This window comes from Pundamilia nyererei, unplaced genomic scaffold (genome assembly GCF_000239375.1).
Source record: "Pundamilia nyererei isolate P.nyererei 1_Seehausen unplaced genomic scaffold, PunNye1.0 scaffold00037, whole genome shotgun sequence".
NCBI classification, from domain to species: domain Eukaryota; kingdom Metazoa; phylum Chordata; class Actinopteri; order Cichliformes; family Cichlidae; genus Pundamilia; species Pundamilia nyererei.
This window is the reverse complement of record NW_005187438.1, coordinates 2,202,824-2,226,166: the sequence shown is the minus strand read 5'-3', so window position 1 is coordinate 2,226,166 and position 23,343 is coordinate 2,202,824. Positions and strand designations below refer to the sequence as shown.

At 40.8% G+C, this 23,343-nt stretch overlaps 1 protein-coding gene across 3 annotated transcripts in view; it reads right to left on the bottom strand.

Moving 5' to 3' along the window:
- LOC102200091 (enhancer of polycomb homolog 1-like) overlaps window positions 1-23,343 on the bottom strand; it is a 34,852-nt gene that overhangs the window by 9,651 nt on the left and 1,858 nt on the right. For 2 of the 3 annotated variants that reach the window (XM_005730420.2, XM_005730421.1), the window contains exons 1-10: window positions 19,720-20,216; window positions 11,182-11,341; window positions 9,901-10,046; window positions 9,264-9,470; window positions 8,544-8,692; window positions 5,581-5,734; window positions 4,316-4,474; window positions 3,998-4,087; window positions 3,657-3,805; window positions 1,687-2,099 (exon numbers count right to left, since the gene is read on the bottom strand). In XM_005730420.2, coding sequence (XP_005730477.1) covers window positions 1,687-2,099; window positions 3,657-3,805; window positions 3,998-4,087; window positions 4,316-4,474; window positions 5,581-5,734; window positions 8,544-8,692; window positions 9,264-9,470; window positions 9,901-10,046; window positions 11,182-11,341; window positions 19,720-19,872 — 1,780 coding nt within the window. In that variant the 5' untranslated portion in view covers window positions 19,873-20,216. Of the gene's footprint in view, window positions 1-1,686; window positions 2,100-3,656; window positions 3,806-3,997; window positions 4,088-4,315; window positions 4,475-5,580; window positions 5,735-8,543; window positions 8,693-9,263; window positions 9,471-9,900; window positions 10,047-11,181; window positions 11,342-19,719; window positions 20,217-23,343 lie in introns of those variants that run through there. The other variant, XM_005730422.2, reaches the window with a different exon arrangement.

Here is a 23,343-nt window from a genome sequence, read left to right as displayed (position 1 = left end):
GCTACCGGGATTTAAAAATAGTTACGCAAAATGGAGCGTGCCCGCTCCGATCGCCTGTAAAGGGTTAAATTGTTACCCAGTCTCTGAAATCACCACCCTGTTTTCCTATCTCCAGCATTGATTCACTTCACAGGATATTCCAAATCTGTTTAGAAAAAGCCATGTTCTAAGTGAATCCCCCAAGCTAGGGGAACATATCATTTTATGTATGAAAAGGAAAGGGGGAACGAAAGTACAAAGTTTGTGATTTTACTAGGCATGAGCAGAGCAATCTACCTTTAAGGTGCCTCATCAAAAAAATGTTACACAGGTCACATCCCAAAATAAATGCCAACTAACACCATTATTGTTGCATTATGCGTGGATAAACCTAACTGCACTGCTCCATGTGCAACCCAGAAAAACAATTCTGCAGGATGTGTTTTTGTAAACACAAGATGAGCTGAAAACTGACAAAATCAAGAAGCAATAAGAAAACAATCATAAAGTACAGCACGGTGCTCTACAAACCCCACTCCAAACAAGTCTCCAGATTCTTAGAAGATGACTGAACACCCATAATTAAAGCAGCTGTAAAATTAACTGAAAACAAAAGTGTATTTCTTCGTGTGTGTGTAAGTAAAATACAAAATGATGTGTTTATAGTTGTGACATGGAGCTAGCAGTGGCTGCACACTCCCGATGCCATAATAAACTTCGTTTGAGCACAGAATGCGTTTATAGAACTGTTGGGACATAGCGTAAAACTTCAAAACACTTAAAAAAAAAAAAAAAAAAAAATTTGATCATTGGCAAAAAAAACCAAACAAACAAAAAAATCAATAGCAACATTGTGTAATGCACACCAAAAGACAAAAAATAAATAAATCTCTGGATGCAGCAGCCAAAGCTGGAAACTAACGCAGGTTCTGTAGTGAAAAATCTATTCCTGGACCTCTCTGAAAACCACTGTCAGTGAACACAGTGGATCACTGAACGCAACTGAAATGTTTACCATGCAAAGACAAAACAAAGCATACAACAGTCTCCAATAGGCCCTAGTTCATTTTAAGTAAGACTAAGGTTTAAAAAGGAAAACTGTCTGCATAAAAACTGGACACTGAATGGCCCACGAGATCTATTATTCCACAGTCCAAAATTTCAGTAATGAAGTTACATGACAGCATAGCACTGTATCTACACCAGCATTTGATAACACTCTGCTTTCAAAACTAGAAGAATTGGTTTTCTCATTTCAGCGCCCTCCAAGCAAGCACTGTTTAAAGATGAGGTGATCCTCAGTGGTACCAAGGCTCCAAAACCAACATTTTACTGTTTTTTAAAATATTTGATGCCAGCAACACATTTCCGAAAACAAAATTTGCCTGTACATTTTATGTGCTGGCCTATTTCCAATTAAAGATTGTCTTACAAATGTATATTTTACTCAGATGAACCAATTTCTTCGAACACACAATTCAGTGTTTTACCATCTTCCACTCAGAGCTATGACAATAAACACAAAGTGAAAACAGCCTTCCCAGAGAGTCCCACATTTGTGATTTAAACCTTTCAGTATACTTTTTTTATAGCCATGTAGACAACTAATGTTATTTAACTGGATGCGTAGGGACACTTGTGACTGAGTAATGTAAACCTATCCCTAAAAAATAATAACCAGCATGGTAGAATAAACAAGTGACTTACCATTTACAGGAGTGGTAGCTGGCCCAATGCGATTCTGGGCGCTGGCTCCTCCAGACAGGGTTCGGTTTAGTCCCGACACAGTCCAGCTAAAATCCCTAAATCCTCTGCGTGACAAATCTCCACCCAAAGGGTGATGAGATAGCGTCCGTGGTCTGAAGTGCCTCCAGCGGCAAGATTTAATGTTCAAAAGAATCTGGCTGAGGTCCTTCGGTTTTAATGACGACAGGGGTGATGAAGATGGGGGAAGGTGGAAGGAGCTGGCTGGGTCCGAGGTATTGGTTTCTGAGGTACTGGCGTTGGAGATGTGGAGCGGAGAGCTTGGAAGTGGTGAGGCGAGTGGTTCGGGCTCTGGGTCAGAGTCCAGGCTCTGGCAGATGTTGCCTACATCTGTGTGCGCTCTGTCCAACAAGATCCTAAAACATCAACATGTTACGTGAGCTTTTTACTACCAGTCATTAAAGGTCTGTTTACATGAAAAACATGCTTTAGTCATTAACAGCACAACATCAAGGTCCTACGATAATGACTGCACTGAGTGAAGCATTTTCCTGTGAAACAATAAAAATGTTCACTGGAGAGGACCTCATATAGTGGGCTATTCCATGAGAAAAACAGAATACTTTTGTAATGACATAAGTCTAGCTTATTACTTCATAGGTTCAGCTGGGTAATATTTAGCCAAAAATGAGACAACTGCTGTTAGAAGTACAGCCTTATCACTCAAACTGCAAGGCCATGTTCTAGCCCTAGTAAAAAAACATACAGAGACATTTTAAGATGTTATAATATTTAAAATTGTGCTTGAAATGTCAGAAAACAACCCAAAACATAATGCACTGAAGCACAGTACTACAATTTATACGTATGTCTTACAGGTTTTAGTTAAGAGTTTATTTTTTTTAAATAACACTTTATTTGAAGTTTAAGACCAACTTGCAGTTAAAATACACATTAAAACTAAACATAATCAAATCAGTTCTTTGTGTTTTTAATGTATAGTTAAAAAGTGAATGAAAACATTTGAGACCATTCCAACTTTAAAACAATTTAACACCTTTAAAGAGTGTTTGTTACAAAATATCTTCTTAAAAAAAAAAAAAAACTTTATCAACCTACACACATCCTCTTAAACAAAACAAGGCAAACAACTGAACCGTCACTGACATTACAAACCCCACAGCCACACTATTGTTAACCCACTTTCCATGCTTCCTAACACGATCAAGTATTACCATAGTACATTATACTGAAAAGATGTTTCAATTCAGAGCTAGAGGAATCCTTCAATCTCCCTTGGGGAAGTTGATAAGGTCACTGCAGACACAAACAGAACATTGCTTATCTCATGTGTGCCCGGGGAGCAGATACTGTGTGACCCTCGTTTGGTCTCTTTCACACCTGGCACTGAGGAAGCTGCTACCCAGCTTGGTGTATTTAACTGTCTGTGTAAATACTGAGGAGATATCAGAAAAGGCTGCAGGGCACATTTAAGTTTTGTTTTTTAAACTAAACACATGCTACAGTGACAGGTAAATCCTAAAATGGGACTGTCATGTTCATTTCACCTGCCAGCTTGATATTTATAATAAAATGTGCCTGCCAAACGGTCGCTGGTAACCTGCCAAAGAGTTGGAATGGTAAACAACCTTGGCAGTGACAGCTAACACTTGGCTCAATTTCCTCTGCTCCATTTGATACTGGCAACATTCCTAAACACATTTCATATTTAATTTCTCCAGAATTTGGAGAAGTTGGTACATCATGAAAACCATGAATAGTAATACCTTCGTGTCACCCTTATTGTTCTTCATGTCAGCAACAAGGGATGAAGTGCTTCGCAAAAATAATTAAAGAAATAACACTGTTTTTTCTTTTTTGTTAGAGTGGGGTGGGGCGGGTTGATTTACCCAAATGATCAACACATGCATGACCCTCAAAGGCTCTGTAACAAACAGCCAGACTGAACTCACCTGCCGCCTCTGGCCACACGGCGCCTTGACAAACCTATGCAGCGCCTTGGGATGTTCAGCGAGGTCAGACAGTAGCGGAAGCGTGGGTCGCCGAGCCCACCATCTGACGGGCTTACCCAGGGCCAGCTGCCACTCTCGTCTGGACGATACTGAGGGAAGATAAAGGGGAAAAAAAACAAAAAACGATTAGATCTGAGAACAAACAGAAGTTGAAAATAAAACAGGTGATTTCATTATTGCATTGTTCTGTCCAGTAGAGTGTGGAAGAGAGAGCAGCCAGACTGGCCAGCCTGCTGTTGGCACTATAAATAGAAGCACGGGAGTCACAGGAGGGCACTCACAGCGTAGTACTGACAGCCGGCCTTCCTCCTGAACGCATAGCAGCCATCTGGGTCATTCTCTTCTTCTGCCTCTGAGGAACCTGAATGGATCTACACGACACAAAAAATGTAAGTAAAGGAAAAGCTAGGGACTTCAATTCATGCCCTCCTAAAGGGAAAATAAGAAATGTATTACTAGCCAAACATGGTTTTTACAGATGGAACACACAATATCACTGCTTTCAACTTCTGTTCCATGTTTGTTCATGTATAATATTAGTCTCTGTAAAAATCCCACTGAAATTGCATCACAACCGAAGGGCTGGAACCAAATGTTACCTGTGAGAATGGTTCTTCATCTGAGCTGGGGAAATCATACTGGTTAAGGTCCTTGGGATTGAACACAGGGGGCCCTGAATGTTGAGGCGCTGACATAGGCAGGATTTTGGGTTTCTTTTCATATTTCCTTTTGGTTCGAACTGCCTCCGTCTTCTCAGGCTGTGAAGAAGGAAAGGAAAGGAAAACATGTTTATACTGCAGTCTGTGTAATCAAGAACACTTTTTCATACGCAACACAATACTGCTGGCGGCAATTGAGTGTTGGTGGTCTATGCACAGGCGCCTAGAGTGTGTGCAGAAACAACAGCAAGTAAAGAGAGGCATTGATATGCAGATGGTGGCACGTGCCAGATGCCGCTGCCTAGCCAGATGGCTGTCCTCCCCCTCCCTCCTAAATCTACCCCGTGCCACCTTTCACCCCCAAACTTCCCCAGTGGGACAACCCCTCCCTGTCTGAACACGATCCAACTTCTGCTAGGATTAGTAGGATTTCATTCAGTCCTTACACTCTGGGGACAAAGCAAACAGAGAGGCAGGGAGGCTACAGTGAAGAACGGCTGTGCCTAATCACTGTAAAAAATAAGGGTTGGAGTGACGAGGGAGGAGGGGTAGAGTTAAACTGAAAATGAACGTGTGTAAATAAAAGCAAAAGGTCAGCCAGCTGGTAAAGGGGAAGAGGAGGAGGCAGAAGATAAAAGAAGGGGAAATGAGTGTCTCATTGCAGGGCAAGGGGAGAGCTGGTGGACACTGGAGCTAATGAAGTTCCGATGACACTGAGGTCACAACTGTGCAAAGTAATTAAGCTATAATATGTAAACAAAGGGACGTTTAGCTTTATATCATTACATTTAACGGATAAACAGGATATTTATTGTGGTAAAACACTGTCCAACATTTGCTCCTGTGTGTTGTTAAGAACTGTTATACTATAATAAACTTAAGTACAAATTTGCAGTTTCTTGTCCATAAGGGAAATTATTTTTAATAATTTAGACCTAGTTGTCATTTCGAACCATGCACCCTTTCAGAATGAAAATGCCAAGGTCTGATATGACTCAGTGTGCCAATACAGAGTACAGCATTAAGCAGCTTGAGTGAATTGACTCAACTAAAGGACGAATTCAAAGTCAATACAATTTCCTGTAGCTTGCTCATCATTCTGTACACACACACACACACACACACACACACACACACACACACACACACACACACACACACACACGGGGTTTTTTTTGTACGATTCCTGATGAACATGTCCTTACTTTCTTGTAGTCCTTCATGTCCAAGTGGTCCTGATGTCTGTACTGGTTACTGCTGGACAGGGGAATGATGGGGATGGTGTAAACAGGCTTCACCAGAGCCCGCTGTGCCAGTGCTTCTGCCATCACCTCACTGCCAAAGTCTGGCAACACATTCCTGGTGGACACAGAGAGAAAGGCAAAATATGAGGAAAATCAAAGCAAAGAAGTTAACATTTTTAGTAGGGGTGCAACGATACACAAAATTCACGGTTCGGTTCGATACTTTGGTGACACGGTTCGATATTTTTTCGATACAAAAAAATGTTCATGCCTTTTTAATTTGTCATTTATTAAAATTATAAATATATATTTTAACTCAAAAGTACAGTTTTTAAATTTAATGTTACTGAAACAACAATAATAAAAAAATTAATCTGATCGAGAAATCACTCATCTTTGGAAAAGAGAGTTTATTACAGAGAAATGGCTCTTTCCAAACTAAAAGCTATACTATACGCTTCTTCTGGGCTATATTCTCAGCAGCATATTAAACATATCAGGTCCCCATAAGGAGAATCATGTGCTAACGGCTGTCTAAATGACTCGGGTAAAGTTTGTAGCATGCGTGCTTGTTGTTTTTGTCTGCTTCCACTTGATGATGTCGGAGTAAATGTGGTCATATTTGTTGTGTTCCCACTAGTGCTGTCAGCGTTAATCTCGTTAAAATGACATTAACGCCACAACACGGCAAATCTCCGTTAACGAGTTACCGCGGATCGCCCCGTGCGTGGGGCTGGACGGCATCAGCACGTTAACGAGCTAACTGCGCTAACGCAGTAGTTCCCACCAATGTAATTGAGCATTGCATGGCACATCCAACATACTGTTTTACTTTTGTCCATGACGTGTTTACCATCAGGGTCATACGTCACATGAAAACCAAAATAGTTCCAAACGCCAGATCTGAATGAGGGTGGGGGAGGTTCCATTTGCCATGTTGCAAGGAGAGCTTAACTTCTGTCTTGCTAGCTTGCGCTGCGCTCAGTGGATCTGCACTCGACAGTGCAGCCTAGGCAGAGTAGTCGAACGCAGATCCACTGAGCTCTCAACACAGACAGCATCGTCAGAAGAAAAGTTGATAAAATAAATAAAAACAATTTGTATTGTTCGATACATATGCATACCGAACCGAAAGCACTGTATCAAACGGTTCAATATCGATACGAGTATCGTTGCACCCCTAATTTTTAGTATTACAACTGCACTCCTGCCAACTTCAGCTTTATCAGCTCACACTGTAAGTATGAACAATTATTGGTAAAACAAAGCTCAATCGGATATTTGACAAAAGCCCATCTATAGCTGATCCAGTTTACTACACAATAAATCAGCAGCAGTGTATGAGTTGCCAGAAGGAGATAATGCATCAATAAAGAAGCTGGAAGTGTACAGGATACAAAGTAACAGTGCACTCAACTCCAGATCTGTGAAGATGGACAGAGTGCCCGGTTTTTACTGGCGATGACTTCTCTTTTTTTGCTGCATATTTGTTATAGAGGACGTTAACAGAAAAGTAATGGCGGGTTGGCTGCCTTAGAAATATAGAATGCTTCCGAGTTTCACAGTGAGGAGCAGAGTTTGTTTACTTAAGACTGGTATCGGATCAGAAATGAATAGTTGAATCAGTGCATCCCAACATGTCAGTTCAACAATAACATTAGACATAATAATACGAAATATTACACACTTAGGTTCAAGTTGTTTTTATTCGCTTCAGTCTTAAATATTGTAGATGACATACTGTCATGAAGACCGCTCGGGCTCTAACAGATGCATCTCCCACATAGTTTTAGTTGACTATATTAAGCTTGGAAATTTGTGTAAACTACTTCAATTTATCACTAACATTACCATGAATAATGTATAACTGCTAACATCATGCAACCACAGTTGAAACACAAAAGAACCTAAACTTCAATGCACAGTAAGGGCTTGAGACACACAAATGACAGACTGCACCCACCAGACATTACACCTGAGCCCCTCTACAGCAGCATAGCATCATAAAGTGACTGGGAAAAACTACCTACTGGGAACAGAGTGGTCCAGTCTGAGAGTGAGCACTAGCTGTGATGCGCAGGCAGAAACCAGGCCGGGATAACAAGAGGAAATTGAAATGTCACTACAAATCAAAAGCACTTCAAGGAGAAGGGTCCAATTTAAGCTCACGCTGACAGCTACTTTCAGAGTAAATTCATTCCATTCGGATGTCATGTTTAGATGGATTGCAAAGGCTCCACTGGGGGGTGGAGGGAGGACAATCCAAAATGGAGTTTGGAAAACACAAAGTTTATATTTTATAATACAGAGATACCCTGCCTCTCGCCCTATGACAGCTGGGATAGGCTCCAGCGCCCCCCGCGACCCTGAAAAGGATAAGCGGAAGCGAATGGATGGATGGAATACAGAGATAGAGTCCACTATACTGCTTAAAAGACTGGGGAAAGCAAAGCCTTGACCAGGACCCAGACATCACTGAGCTAATGTGGTCCAAACACTACTGAATAAACAAGGTGAACTTTGCATGGAAAAGTGCATTTAACTGTGACCCCAATTAACAGGAGCAGTGAAGCCTGGCCTTACAGAAAATATGTGGTTGACTTTTGTATGATCAGTCATGCAGACAAGCATTGTGCTGAATTTCAGACTTGGCAAGTAAACAACAGGCTAATCAAATATGAAGGTTCCCCACATACACTGTCCAAAACACCACGCTGTTATCATCTCAGCTTCTTAAGATGTTATCAGAAAGCATTCCCAAAACAGGACAAGGGCACAGCCGTTAGCTATTACCCTGAATGACCCGCTTTTGAAAATGTCATCCAATCAGATAAGTGGGGCATGCGGTTTGAGAGTACAAGTGAAAAGGTCTCCTTTATAGCAACTACTTGTCTGACAAGGTGCAGTTTAGTCAACTTTCTTACCTCTTTTCCACAATTTCCAGTGTGAGGTGCAACAGTTCCCTCTTGCTCTTCTCTCTTCTTTTGATCATCTCTAAGATGGTGACAGCTCGACTCAAGTCCCTGCGCAGCTTCAGCATCTTCTCATATGAGGCCTCATCATTCTTTCGATTCTGAAAACAGAGCAGTGATGATTCAGTGTCAGAAATCTCAATTCCAATATTTTGCTTGTGAATACTGTATCAATACAGAAGCGTAGCTGCAATAGACAAAAGGTGATTAATCACAATGTTACTGCAATAGTCAGCAAATCACACAATCTAAAAAAATCTTTTTTAAACAGCAAAATAATGTCATATTGTGAGTTAAATATTGTGATAATCTCATTCCGTGAGGTGTCTGGTGGATGTCACCTTATATTAGTTTCCATTTTAACTGAAAATCTTTAAAAAGGTTAAGGTATGGAAATATTCAACTGCTCATCTTTCATCTTTGGGGAACACTACTGTAGGGACAACATATTTATCGGCCTCATCTGAACCACTTTAAAGCCAATATGTTTGGACCATACCAAAACCCATGGAAACTGCTTATATAATTACGTTAGTAAAAAGATAATACAAGGGTTCTAGGTTTTTATCTTCAAAAGTTGGATTGGTGAAGCCCCAGTTGAAATGTAGGTCAGCATAATTTATGTCCTTTAATTTGCCTTTATCTTACTCGTTTTTGGCTAGAAAGTCCTACCTTCCTAGTTTGCATCTTCTCTGTCCGTCGGCGAAAGGCCACATAAGGGTCGCTGGTGCTAGAGCCATCCCTCTTCTCCTGCTTGACGCTGGGGATGAGGCAGCCACCCTTGCTGGTTTTCCTCTTCCGGCTCCAGTAGTCAAAGACCTCCTTGATCAGTTCATCGTCCTCCTTCAGCAGCAGTTTGGCTTCCTGTAGACTGACAAGCTACAGAACAAGACAGGCCAGACCAAGTTAGTGTAATGGCCTGAGCCACATCATTCTGGAAATAATTATTACACATAGCTGAGCACTTAAGTCCAGCTGGTTTCAACAAGCAGTCACTATGAACACACCAAGACACAACAAAACAAAGGCTTTAGATTTTAAGCAATCACGCTGCCTTCAGGCACATCACATAAACTCATATTTTGTCTTTTTCAATGTCACGTGAAGTGCTTATTCGTCAATAAATAGTAACTTTTAAAGAAACCACTGACAAAGAGAATAACAGGCCTCTCAAATGACTAAAATACAAGTTAAACATAATGGAGTAATGCAAAGAGTGACTCAGAGTGTACATTTTATTCAGTGTAAAGTGAATAAAAAGACTGTGTGCATGCAAAGCAATACTTTCCCCACACAGGGTTACATATACCTGCTGTCCACTGCCTTTTTCCAGCCGGTCTATCATTTCTTCAAACTGCAGAGCAGTGATTTCCATTTTCTTCTTCAGCTTATTCACAAACGTCTCATCCTCTGAATCTAGGTCATAGTCTGGCTGCTCTGTATCCAAACTAAAAGCTGTGGGAAAAAAAAGAAAAAGAAAAAAAAGAGCTGGTTACTGGAGAGACAGATGCAGCCAAGAAAATATTTCAAAGACATTGCAGGAATGAGGCTGCTGAACTAAACAAAACATCACTTTTCTGAACAATACCAGCAGAGGCTGCAGTGTGTATCAAATTGATGAATCAATATTAGATAACTATGACACATTTCAGTCAGCAAAGCCTGGGCTTACAATACAGAGACTTTATAATTCACCATCATTTTGTATTTAGCAACAGTGCCTTTCAAGCAATGTCAATAACACAACCCATAGGATATGAACTGCTGAAGCCTTTATCTTCAGCCAACTGCAGCCGAACTATGCTCAAAAAATAAACAGCATTTTATCATAACAAAGCGCTGTGCTTCAGTTTAGTTGTGTGCTTTCACCCATTCAATAAGGCAACACTTTAGGACAAATATGAGATGTGAATGCAATCTACCATTTGAACATAAATATTGCCCCTGGCTTTGTATTTTTTTGGCCCTGCCAATCTGACATTGAGATTCTGCAGAAAATAAATTCAAAGTGGCTGTCACTACTGTGGCCCTCGGGTGAAAAAATAAGATGTTTACTGAACAGCCACTATCAGAGCCACTGTAATCAACACATTAACCTGTCAAAGCCAGTGGCATTTGGAAAAGCTTGCAGTGTTACCCTCACCGCCCCTACATTTAAAATGTTAAGATGACTGCCAAATTATGGTGAAAGTATCTGCAACAGCAGTCTCAAAGTTTGACATTTCACTAATGCGAACACAGGACATTTCATGGCTACAGTAAATGCCAAACAACAAGACTTAATCTTAAAGTTTTCTTAAAAAAAAAAAGCAACAACTATGTGTGTCAATATTATGTCCACATGAAAAAGCACTAACTTTCAGAAAACCGTCCAGAAAACAAAACATAACATATAAATACACATCTCTTAGAAAAGCGCTTCTAATTACTCACAGGTTTCTCATCAAAACCACAAACACTAAAATCTCTCAATCAGCAGAATAAACACCCTGAAGCCATCCAGTGCAGCCAAACAGCAACATCACCACATGCTCACAGACCACTAACACAGCTAAGAAGATAATCCACTTGCACGCAGCCTGCTACTCACGCTGTATGTGAATAAGCTGCTTTGGCATTTTGAACTCCCCGGGGTAGAGGGACTCGTAGTGCGTGATGTTGCACTCCGCCTCGGGGACGGGGATAACCATGTTGTCCCGCTTCTCGCCATATACCTGCTGCGCTGAGATGGCCCGCTGGAGATGGTGCTCCTGAAAGAGAGGAAGAAGCTGCTGTTTAGAAAAAAATGTAAAGACTTCTGCAGTGATCAGTATCTTGATTTGTCAAGAGACATTTGTACACAAAGAATTATTTAAAAAAGGAAAAAAAAAGACTCCAGATTGTTTCTTAAACCATCTTGTTTACAAGTTGACAAACTAAAAAAAATCTTTTAATTACTTCAATACTCATTTTACACATCACCCCCCCATTTCATTCTGTTGTGCATCTGCATGTACATACAACAGTGTGTAATGGAAACAATGACAATGAGTGATTTAGTTAAGACCAAAAGTTGTTTCATTATGAGGTGCATGATATCGTTTCGCTGTGCTTGCACAGGACTAATAACCATAAGCAGTCCAGATGTTAAAGAACGCCAAGTGCTTAAAGTATTGTACTTAACAGGATAATAAATGTGATCTGTGGCGTCAGACCTCTCACATTAAAGAGATTACAGCCTAAACCTCTCACTGGACGAGCTCCAGAGGAAGGTCTACGAGGACAGAGCTGTGAAATGTTTCATGTACATAACATCGAGAATCCGTATGTAAAACCAAAGGATGCACGTCAGGAGTGGCTGATATTAGCCTTTTTCTGCAAATGTCTTAGGCTGGCCAATGTTTATGGTCTGGCTGGCTTTCATCAGTATATTGGCAAATAAGATGGCAGCGGCTGATGTTTATCTATTGTGTTGGCTCAATTTTGCGCTGCCTAAATGTTGTTTTCATTCTGGGGATTTCTTTAGTTCCCTGGCACAGAAGAAATAATACAAAAAACACTGGCATTGCTTATTGCTCTGACTGATTGGTTTAAAACATCTGTCACACTGTGAAATACAGAATTATGAAATTCTGAGCCAATGCAGATGTTTGAAATATTTTGGCTGATAGTAGACTGAGGTACTGTTTACATCTTGTGCCAGAAAAAAAAAAATCTATACTCAAATTTACACCCAAAATTAACCAGGATTTAGTTTTGTTTTTGTCTTCCTTGAAATCAACACCAGGATAGTAATGTTTTCTTAGTTGGGCTTCATTTAGTGAAGCATAAACGCCATTGTTGGTTAACAAACAGCAATAGATACCACAAGAACAATCACAGACTTCTGTTAAATAAGGAACCCCAGACTCAGCTTTGTAAATCCAGCCTTTCGTATACCTGTTTAAGAGGCAGGAAACCCCCTGCAAACCAGTTTAAAGTCTACAATCCTTTTATCACACTAACCTTTGAATGAAATAAACACAGAAACAAAACAGAAATTTACACTTAACATATAAACATCAGCTACTGCAATCTTATTTGTCAGTGCAAAGCATGATGGCAGTTGTTCAAATACAAAATGTTCCAAAACAGGAAAGGCCTGCTACATGAATGGTCATCTCTCCATCCCTTGTGAAACCCTCACTGGCTTCATATGGTGCTGCCAACATTTCCTCTTCCTCTAGGGTGTATTCATCATCAAAGTCAGGGACAAACATGTCAGCCGCTGGGTCAAAATAAAAATCGCACTCGTTTGAACATCCTGCACCTCCTGGGTGTGAATCCTCTCCAGTTCCCTTCGCTCATTATCTTTCAGTGTTTCTGTGGCATTTCTTAGCTGTCATTTTAAACCTAATCTCAATTCATTTGTCTAGGCTTGTCTGACAGGCAAAGCATAATATTTATCATAGTTTGTTATGTCTATATAATGTATGCCAACACAGTAATGATGTCTCAGAGAAATGAGTCATCAGCAGGAGAACAGCGTAGGAGTATCAGCAAGTGCACTGCCATGTCAATGAGTTTGGAAAGGTGAGCTTCACAGTCAGCCGAGTTGGACTTCGTAGCATGTGCTTTGTGGCAAACACCTCTTTTTGAGCACCCCTCAGGTAACCCCACTATCACTCACAACAATGACTCATTATTATTTACTGCATCTCTCAGGTGGAACAAATGGAGAGAGAAGAAAAAAGTTTACAGATATTCTGTTGCCTATGTTGAGCCAGTGGATCATTTTAAAATACCTGCAAAGTTTCTTCAGCAGCAAATCTGGTACTCCAACTTGGCAGCAGAAGCATAAACGTGGGCAAATGACTCAGACGGTTTGACTCTTGAACTCAGCAAGTACAAAATGTTTTCATATTACACAACTGATAGTTACCTGAAATATATGTTGTTTGGAAGAATCCCAAAAAAACATGAATCTTTTTCCCCCTGTATAAAACAGTGTCTTAATTTTCCAAACAGCATACTGCTCCTCGTAGGGCTGTGCGATATGACCAAAATCTCATATCCCGATATAAGAATTCTATCATCCCGATAACGATATAAATCACAAAAATGTAACATTTTCTGTAAATTCTGTGAATCTCGGGCAGCTCGCCTTGCGGGAAGTGTTTCCAGCTGCGCGTCATGTAGCTGGAGTCGAGTGTTTTAACCGATGCATGAAACGATACATTTTTAGACATAAGTTGTAACGGCTGCCGTTTTCTTTGTGAGTATTTAATACACGGCGTGCTGCGGGGAAAAGCCTGTTCTAACGTTTGAGTCTAAGGTTTATTTTTTAGCACCTGACGGCTCTTTTTTTAATTCTCATCTGTAAATAATCTGCTCTTTCACGTGATTCAGTTTATTTTGAAAAGTCTCAACAGGATCTTGAGCTTTATTGTGAAAGGTTTATGTGGAAAATAAACAAGCAGACACACGGTGGTTTTACCGTTGTTGTTGCTAACCACAACGCATAAAAACAGGCGCTTGTCCGTCCGTAGTGTGGTTATTAAAATATAAGAGAAAGAAAGAACTGTAACAAATTAATATAGCCACTACAGTGACCATTAAAACGATGAAAAAAATATTGCCGTAAACAGTTTATTTTGCGACACCCCGAAACAAACGATAGCGTAAAATGAAACGATAGACGTTTTTATATCGTCATCCGATATATATCGTTATATCGAACAGCCCTAGCTCCTCGGAGTTCAGAATCAGTGTTATTACTAAATGACAGGAGTTTAAGCAAAGCTCTCGCTTATGCACTGGCATTAAGATCTGCATGAAAGACACTGCAACTTACTAGCACTGCACGCTCACTCTGTAGCGCACAATATCTGTAGGCCTTTTATTTGTGGTTGATGCAACAGACGGCCAATCAAGTCAAACCAACTCAAGATCCGTCTTGCTCTAACAAGTATTTTAACAGAGCTCCTACTCATTTTACACTTCACACGCGTTTTCTCAACTACAGTTTATTGGCTAGAATCTGAAATGTGGGTCAATGTTAAGAGATACCAACTGCGCCTGGCAAATATGACCACAAACAAGCATTCCCTGACAACGACTCAGTTTTATACACTTCCACACTTGCATGGGTGTCTGAACTGCCTTAAATAAAATTCAAAGCCACGAGGAGCTCTGCATGGAGTAACAGGGGAACCATATCAGAGCTGTGAACTGGCATCAAAGGACACAGCATGTGCCCAGAGCTGAACCATCTGCCCCTTGTAAACCCATCAAGCACAGTCTACGCCAAGAAAAACATCTTATTGTGTCAACTGTGAAAGTGTTCACCACTGAGGATTTTAGACATCATCCACAACATCCTAAATCCCAGCATTTCCTTCTTGCCGCAGGCTCTAAAAGAGCACAAGAGAGAAATACACAACTTTTTACCAAGCACTAACTTAACCACAATTTAAAGCTTGAATAGCACTCTCAACCAAGACTCAATTTGGCACGGTTACACAAATTGAAGGGTCAGGACAAAAACAAAGCGCCAGATTTGGCTGCGACTGCGAGCGTGAGCAGGCTGGGCAGGCACACTTATTAAAAATTTCACACAGCCATGTTCACTGCCCACAAACACAACTTCCTGCAAATTAGCCAACAGCTCTGTGTCATTGTACATTTAAAAAGTCCTTCCTGGGTTAAACCCAAACTGCAGAAGCTGTGGTTCTGAGCTCAGAGACTTAAAACGTTAAAAGTTACGCTTTGCACGCACATTTACATCAGACTTCTCATATCTAAATTAAAAGCATAGTTTAAGTCTTTGAAACACCAGCCTGTATTGATAATTACAAGCAAAAATTGAAGCACAATGATGCAAGAAATCAAACCACTCCAAACTAGTATTCAACTGAAATACATTTCTTACAAAATGTACTTAACTGTTGTCTGCACTGTTACTCAGCAACTGTTACAGCTCAGAGAGTACTGCTTATCAAAGCGTTGTCTACTGACATGACATGAGCTTATGTAAACTACATGATCCAGTGTTTGACTGGCACAGTGAAGGATGCGTTTGCTCATAAAACCGCCACAAAGACACTGCCCTCTCTGAACCCTACCGTCTGACATGCTGATGAACCCAGGAGCTTTGTGAGATAAGGAACCTGCATAAAGCGTGCACGTAAGGTGCCAATTAAACCTGAGCCTGGCCCAGACCTGCCTTTGCGAGCTTCTATGAAGGATATTGGTTCGGCAGGTTGCAGCAGGCAGCCCTGAGCCTTCTCTGACCTAAAGATATCCTGATCTTTCACAGCTGTGATCCTCACAAGCATGGTTCACAGCCTGGGATTTCCTCTGCAGAGGAGTTGAGAGTGTCGGATAAAAGGATTTTGTGAATGGCACATGAGAACAAGTGAACCAGGTTATTACGGGACCCACAGCAAAAGCCTGTGTTAGCCAAACTTTCAAGTTGATGTGCCATTATGCTGTTTGAACTTTCAACAGTTTTTGGATGCTGAAAATTACTTGTCCCTATGGTCTTGCTTCCAAAAAAGTAAAAATAAGAAACTGGGACTTTAAGTAAATTAAATTTTATGCTTTTTCTTATATTCTGCTTTGTACAATCAAGTTACAATGATGAAATGAGCATATTACAAAAAGCTAAAGGTTCAAATGATGAGTTTAGCATATTTACCAGTATCATACAAGGCCTGAAGCTCAGCCTTCACACTTATCTGAACACAATTTCTTTTCTGGCTCTGCATGATGTCAGTGAAAGCAGATCTCTCTCATATGGTCAAATCAGGGAACCAACTTAGGGTGAGCACAGCGGCCACTCCCAACTTCAGGTCAATCCTTTTGTTTGTAAGATGCAGCCAATAAGAAGAAAGCTGGCTTAAATTTAGAGGAGCTTGCACAGTTTGCATCACACAAAGGACGAACTGAGGGGCTGCAAAGAATTTGTTTGAGCAGTGGATCATGCAAAGCTACTCTAATAGCTAATTAGTAGGCTTACTGTTCATTTTATAAGAATATGATGATTCATGATCATGTATTAGCACACTATGCTTTGTAATGTATGCATTTGACTTATTTTGGTACAGACAACGTTTTTGGTCTTGTGACACATCTAGTGCAAAGTGGGCACAAATAGTGAAAACAACTGGATACAAAGTAGCTTCTAACGGCTTTCCACCCGAGAAAACACAATCTAATATTGAACCTCAGATTCTCTTGTTCTTCCCACACAAAATGTTCTGGGACTCAGTGGCAGTTATGCTTTCTGTCACGGTCACAGATGCAGATCGAGGAGAGACAAATGAAAATCTATTTTTCACAGCACCACGCGTTCCCTCCATTAAATGTTCCCAAGAAAAAAATAGATGACTCCAATAAAAGTTGCCATGGCAACAAAAGTGTGGCCTCCAGCAGGTGTTTTCAGCTCAACATGCCCAGAGGAAGGCGAGGAAGTGAGGGTGGTGCATTTCAGCAAATCCAAGCACACACATTGTGTAAAATCCACAAGTACTGCTAGTTTTCCACAGATGAGAAAAAGTGATTTATGTTGAACAACACTCAAAATTCAGTGGAGAAACAATGTCGCTCAATATCAACCCTCACAGGTGCATAAGTACTATATGATTAGTATGGGAGAGGGGGACGTCCTTTCAATTTAAAGCTAAAGTGGTCACGAATGCAAGCCCCCTCTAAAGTATTAACATTTTAAATTTAACAAAGGTTAACTTGACACATGCCCATACCTAATACTTGTTAAATGACCCTGTAGTCGAGCTGTAATATGGTAGCTTTATGGACGTAGTGTGCACCAGACATCATTTTTGTCCATTTGGTTTTTTGAAGGAGATCCACACGGAGCATTTTGGTGGCTGTGTTTTGTTTGGCTTTACATGTTTCTCCTGTTTGCACAGAAGCATCCAATTTCACTGTGCCACACATTTTAGTAACACTACCAGAAATCAATGAAAATTCTAGAAATCACTCAATTTAAGACCGTTAGTCGATTAAACAAACTGTTCAATACTTTGTGTGTTAATGAATACACACAAAGAGAAATCATGACTGCAAACAGTGTGAAGGATAGATGTAGCTTCCAGGACTGAAAAGCGTATACCTGACAGCCAGCAGGGGGCGACTTCTCTAGGTGAATAAGGACATTACTGTTACAGATGGGAAAACTAGCCTCAACTCCCTTCCCCTCCATCAGTAAACCATTTCCTGCTGACTTAGCATCATACTAAATAAAACATTGAGACAATTCTGTAAATTATAATTAAAGACAGGAGGATTTACTGGCTGACGTATTGTGAATCATAAATTGTGGCGTCGCAGGGACAAAGTCCACCTCTAAAGCATTTTAATTTTGTAGTCAAAAACGTGGTTTACAGATTTACCTTTTAACTTCCCCAGACGTTATGGAACAATTCAATGTGAGTGTAAAGGTAACGGCCACTGGAACACACAAACTATTTACACTATGCAGGACATGGTGCAAGCAAAGATGTCCTGTTGCTTTGCAAAAATAGATTGTGTCAGAAGTTAATTGTTTGCCAGAGGTTTGAAGGTTTAAATGCTGATGAAATTAGTCCCTTGATTATATTATAACAACAACAACAACAACAACAAAAACTTCCACCTGATTTAGATTCTGGTTACACTTGCAAGCTAAAATTATGAATTAAAGAGACAAAGTGATGCACATGCATTGTGACGCAACAAACACTCACAAACTGTGCCTGCTGGTAAGTTAGAACAACATAACTCTCAGCCAACATTTGGGTATTTAGTCAGTGCAACAACACCCCACTGTTCCTGGACAGGATGTGGGTCAGGGAGCTAAGCCACGCACAGGCTTGGAGTAAAACTGTCCTCTTTATCTCTTCTGTCACACTGTTATGCAATTTCTGCTGTGTATGTGCACAGCAGGTTGAGGAGGGTATGAAAGCAGGATTTCAACTTGCTTTACATCCCATCTGTGGATCATGTTTGTGTCTGCTGAGGCATCTCAGGTGGTGTATAAAAGTGGATTAGAAAAAGTCAGTGGGGCCGACCAGATGAGCAGGTAATGCTTAAACTTTTAAAGTTTAATACTTAAACTTTGTGTACAATCAGAAAAACAGCTTTCATTTCCAGGTATAAACTCTAAATGAAAGGCTTTGTGGTCAAAACATATAGACCAATCTGTCTACAGGCAAATGCAAATTTGTGTATTTGGATATAATTTGAATATGTGTAATCTCAAAACACGTGAGTAAAAGCAGAACAATATACTATAGTGTTAAAAAACAAAAATCCGACTAATACCACAGTACAGACATCTCAGTGGGCCAAACTCATGCAATTATGAAGGATTCAAGTAATAAATAAGTAGTTGCAATAAGACACTTTCATAAGAGTAATTTAAGCCCAATTTTCAGAAACATAACTGAAATTCTCTATCGTCACCGTTTTCTTGCCATCGACGCTTCTAACCAATAAGATACTTGGAATATGGCTCCAGAAAAGAAGACTACATCCACGTGCTGCACTACACGAATGAAACTTCCCCATGAACGGCACCGTCATGGCTACACCATGCATGTCGTAACACAGTTTACAGGAACTGAAGCACGTATATGTGAAGAGGAGTGCAGTTATTAATCATAAAGCAGAGCTCTGGGACATATTTTTTAAACTCCGCGTTCTCCGCGAAACAGGCAGCACACATGGCAGGGCTGTGGCTGTCAACACGAGGCGCCTAGCTGTCAACCGGGGCTGAAGGCTCAGTGTCTCCCCCTGGCATTCGCTAACGAAAAGTACACCACGTCCAAGGCCTATCCCGCTCGCCTTTACCAACGAGAAAGTCAACAAAATGGTGGAACAGATAGAGGTCACGTGACTTCTTTGTGCATTCAGGTACTGCTTAAAAGGAAATAAACGGACACAACACGGCTTGCCAATAAAATATCACAATATTGCAACCTTACACAGCCACTCGTGGTGAAACGGGTTAGTAGAATTCAGTTTTCATCGAGCTCTATCGTGCGCACGAAAGATAAAATATGGCGGCCATTTTGCACAAGCTTGCGCAGGCAACATAGCGGCGCCTCGCGCTATGAAAATGCCGCCAAAGATCCACCGCCAGTCGGGCAGCAATAAAATAACATACCGATTCCTCCTCTTTTTCCATCCCCGTTGGCATCTGCGGTACTGCCCGGTTGATTGAGGCATATTCGTGCAGGTCCGGCAAATCCTCGCAGCGGAAGACGGGCAGGGGCTTACTAGCATCCAGTGCCCGTGCCCGAAACGACAATTTACTCATTTTTATAATAAAAGACGCAGCATAAATCTATTCGATCTGCTAGGAATAACAGCAGGTCTGCCTCGAGTTCTCATGGATGAATCTGTGACGGTCTCTGAGAGTCAGCGGTCGATTGAGGGCGGGCTTGGGTCCGTAGCAGCGCGAACAGAGCCGGGCAGGCCCGGGTCTCGATCGCTCTCTGTCGGTCTCTTTCTCTCGTAGGCACCGCTGTTCCTCCCTGGTTCAATACGCCATTGCCAACATGGCGGACATTACAAACTCATGCAGCTCACCGCTCGCTCCAAGCGGCCCAACCCCCTCGATCATACAAACAGCCATTCCCACGCAGTTTCGCACGCGTGCGCGCTCGCGAGACCCTTGGGGTACGAGAAAAGGGAGGAAGGAGGGGCTGAATCGACAGCGGGGGAAAAAAACAAAAAAAAAAAACAACGCTGGATGCTGATGATGGGATGTGAACTTCCTAGGCTCGGGATGTTCTCATGCTGTTATACGACAGGCTGATGCTGACGTAAGAAAATACATATATTTTACATCTTCAAAAAAAAAAAAAGTATATATAGATATTGTTTTTAAAAAATGTAAAAAGGACGTAACTCATTCATTATGCCGCCACATATAGACAGATCGTATTAAGGACTGACACACCACCCTAACTCAGAGGTTTCACGGGTGTTTTCTAACACAGCAAGGACGCAATTCTTCAAACTTGTATCGTGTGTTAAAATTATTATGAACAACCAGAACATGCTGTATCAATTAGTGAATTGTTTTGCAAATATCGCCACCCTGTGGTGCAAACACTACACTTTTAATTATAATTGGACTGACTTGTGTTCATGCGAATGCACAAAACGTATTAACATGGTCAGAGCCAGGAAGTAGTCCGATGTGTCGTCATCACAGCCGCAACGTTACGCCCAAATACTACAGAATATATAAAATGCTCTAGAAGGTGAACGCAACAGGAACAAAACTGGTTTAGGTTGAGCAATAAACAAATATGTATTCTGGCCTTATTTGTGTTGTTGTATGTGAAGAGCAGTTCACCCTGGAAACTGAATATAAAATACACTTACTGTAAAGAAGTTAATGTCCATATATATAAAAATGACAGTATCTTTTATATATTATATTATTATACACTATTGATCTATTGACTGTAGTGGCCATTGAAGTACAGTGAACTCACTATCATGTTCATGAAAAGTATGATTTAGATTATTTCAGTTTCATGACATTATGTGTGCCACCAGAAGATGGGCACACTGGTCATTATGGGATAAATGTGGTCAGTACCAGTTTAGTTCAGTTACTACTAAGGGCCCCAAACTAAATATCCCACAGAACATCATCCTGATCCATTAATAAAAAGCAGTATGGATCCACAATTTCATGTAGTTTACAACAACTTGTGACCCTTCCAAATGTCACAACAGAAAATGAAGACTCAAGCCTGGCAACATTTTTCCAAACCTCTACTGTCCAATTATGGTGAGTACTTGCAAACTGCGGGCTCAGTTTTTTGTTCTTAGCTGACAAGAGTTACACTCAGTGTAGTCTTCTGAGCTGTGGATCATCTGCTTTAAGGTTCACTGTGTTGTTCATTCACAGATGCTCTGTGTAACCACTGAGTATTTGACTTACTTTTACCTTGCCCATTAGCTTAAAGCTGTGTGGCCATTCTCCTCAGACCTCTAGCATCAACAAGGTACTTTCTCTTTTGTGAACATTTTCTGAAACCCTAGAGACGGTTGTGTGTGGAAAAATCCCAGTACATCAGCAGTTTCTGAACTACTCAGATCAGTCCATCTGACACCAACATCCCAGGTTCAAAGCTACATAAACCATCTTTCTTTCCCCTTTCTGATGCTCAGTTTGAACTTCAGTAGGTTGCGTTGGCCATGTTTACATGCCTAAATGCATTGAGTTAGCACTAATGAAAAGGTATATCTAACAAAGTGATTACATCCCAATGTAAAAAAAACAACATCTGAATCCAGGAAGCACCCATATTTATATCATTTTTCAAGTGCATTACTTTACTAAGTGACCTTTACTGTGTATTTCATATTTGACAATGTGCATCTTTTTGGTGCCTGGCCAGTAAGAATAAGAAGTACCCCAGAGCAATAACTCTTTCTAATCGGTACATACATGCCTTTTTAACCACAACAATGTTTCATGCCTTTTTTGGCAACAGAAACAAAAATACACTGGTGCATATAATGCTTTAATTTTTTAAGTGTCAATTTGCTGTGATTAACTGTAGCTTCATCTCGCCGAAGCTTCATCTTCTCATTGGTGGTTGCCAGTACAGGAAATGCTGCAGAAAAGTAAACCTACCACCCTGACTGGTTCTTCTGAGATGTAGTTTACATCTGACCAAATGTTAGATGACACATTTCTCACTTTCATTGGTGCATCATTATCAGCATCACAATTTCTCACTGCAGAGAGCTGAAATAAATCAGGGAAGCCACCAACTTCCAAACTTGTTCATTTCAGCAAATCTTTATCACAGCACATTTGCTGGTCCGTTTCATTTAATGGAACAATAATTAAATGCAATAGCTTCTTCATTCTTGACCATTAAGCCATTAGCTGCATGAATTCTTGTTTTCCATTTTTATAGTTGATCAAGAAAGTAGGCAGCCTGAATAAGGATATTTCTGGCTTTATGAACACAGCACTTTTTACTTTTAATATATTACTGCTCCAAGATGATTTCTCGGCATGCAAACATGCACTATTATACACAAAGACTCAATACATTAAAAACTACAGCATTAATACAGATATTAGGAGGAGGCACAATAGATAGGGTTGAACGCACAGACCAGCTAGGGCCTTTTTGTGTTAAGTTTGCATCTTTTCCCTGTACATGCCTGGTCTCTCTCTACAGATACATTGGCTTGTTCCATTTCCTTGATTTCCTTGATCATTCCTGCACTGCAGCCTGTTTGTTCTTATTTTTATGCCTCACCCTCCTCCCCACTTTTCCCAGTTCTCACACCCCTCATTAGTACACAAGGATCTGTCTGACCTGGGGCCACTGCCGGTCCTCACCAAGGCCTTCAAATCCATAAATCTCAGACCTGCTACTAGCGAAATCGATGTTAGATTAAGCGGTGAGTCTAAATTCATCATAAATGTGAATCTATGTCTCTTTGTGTTAGCCCTGTGACAGATTGGCATCCTGTCCAGAGTTGTACCCCACCTCTTGCCCATTGACAACTGGAATAGAGATTGAAAATGTGACGTCATTCAGGGGTAACACCGCAAAGGATTCTGGGAAGTCGTGGCAAGAGGTACTAGCGCACACAGGCTTTCAATTGAAATCTGTTACACAGCGATAAAAGAAGCAAAAAAAAAAAAAATGGCAAGAAGCTGTTGTATTATTAACTGCAATAGCCGGTCGCATGTCAGCCACGGGAAGCCGACGGGTAAAGAGATCGGTTGTTATCGGATTAC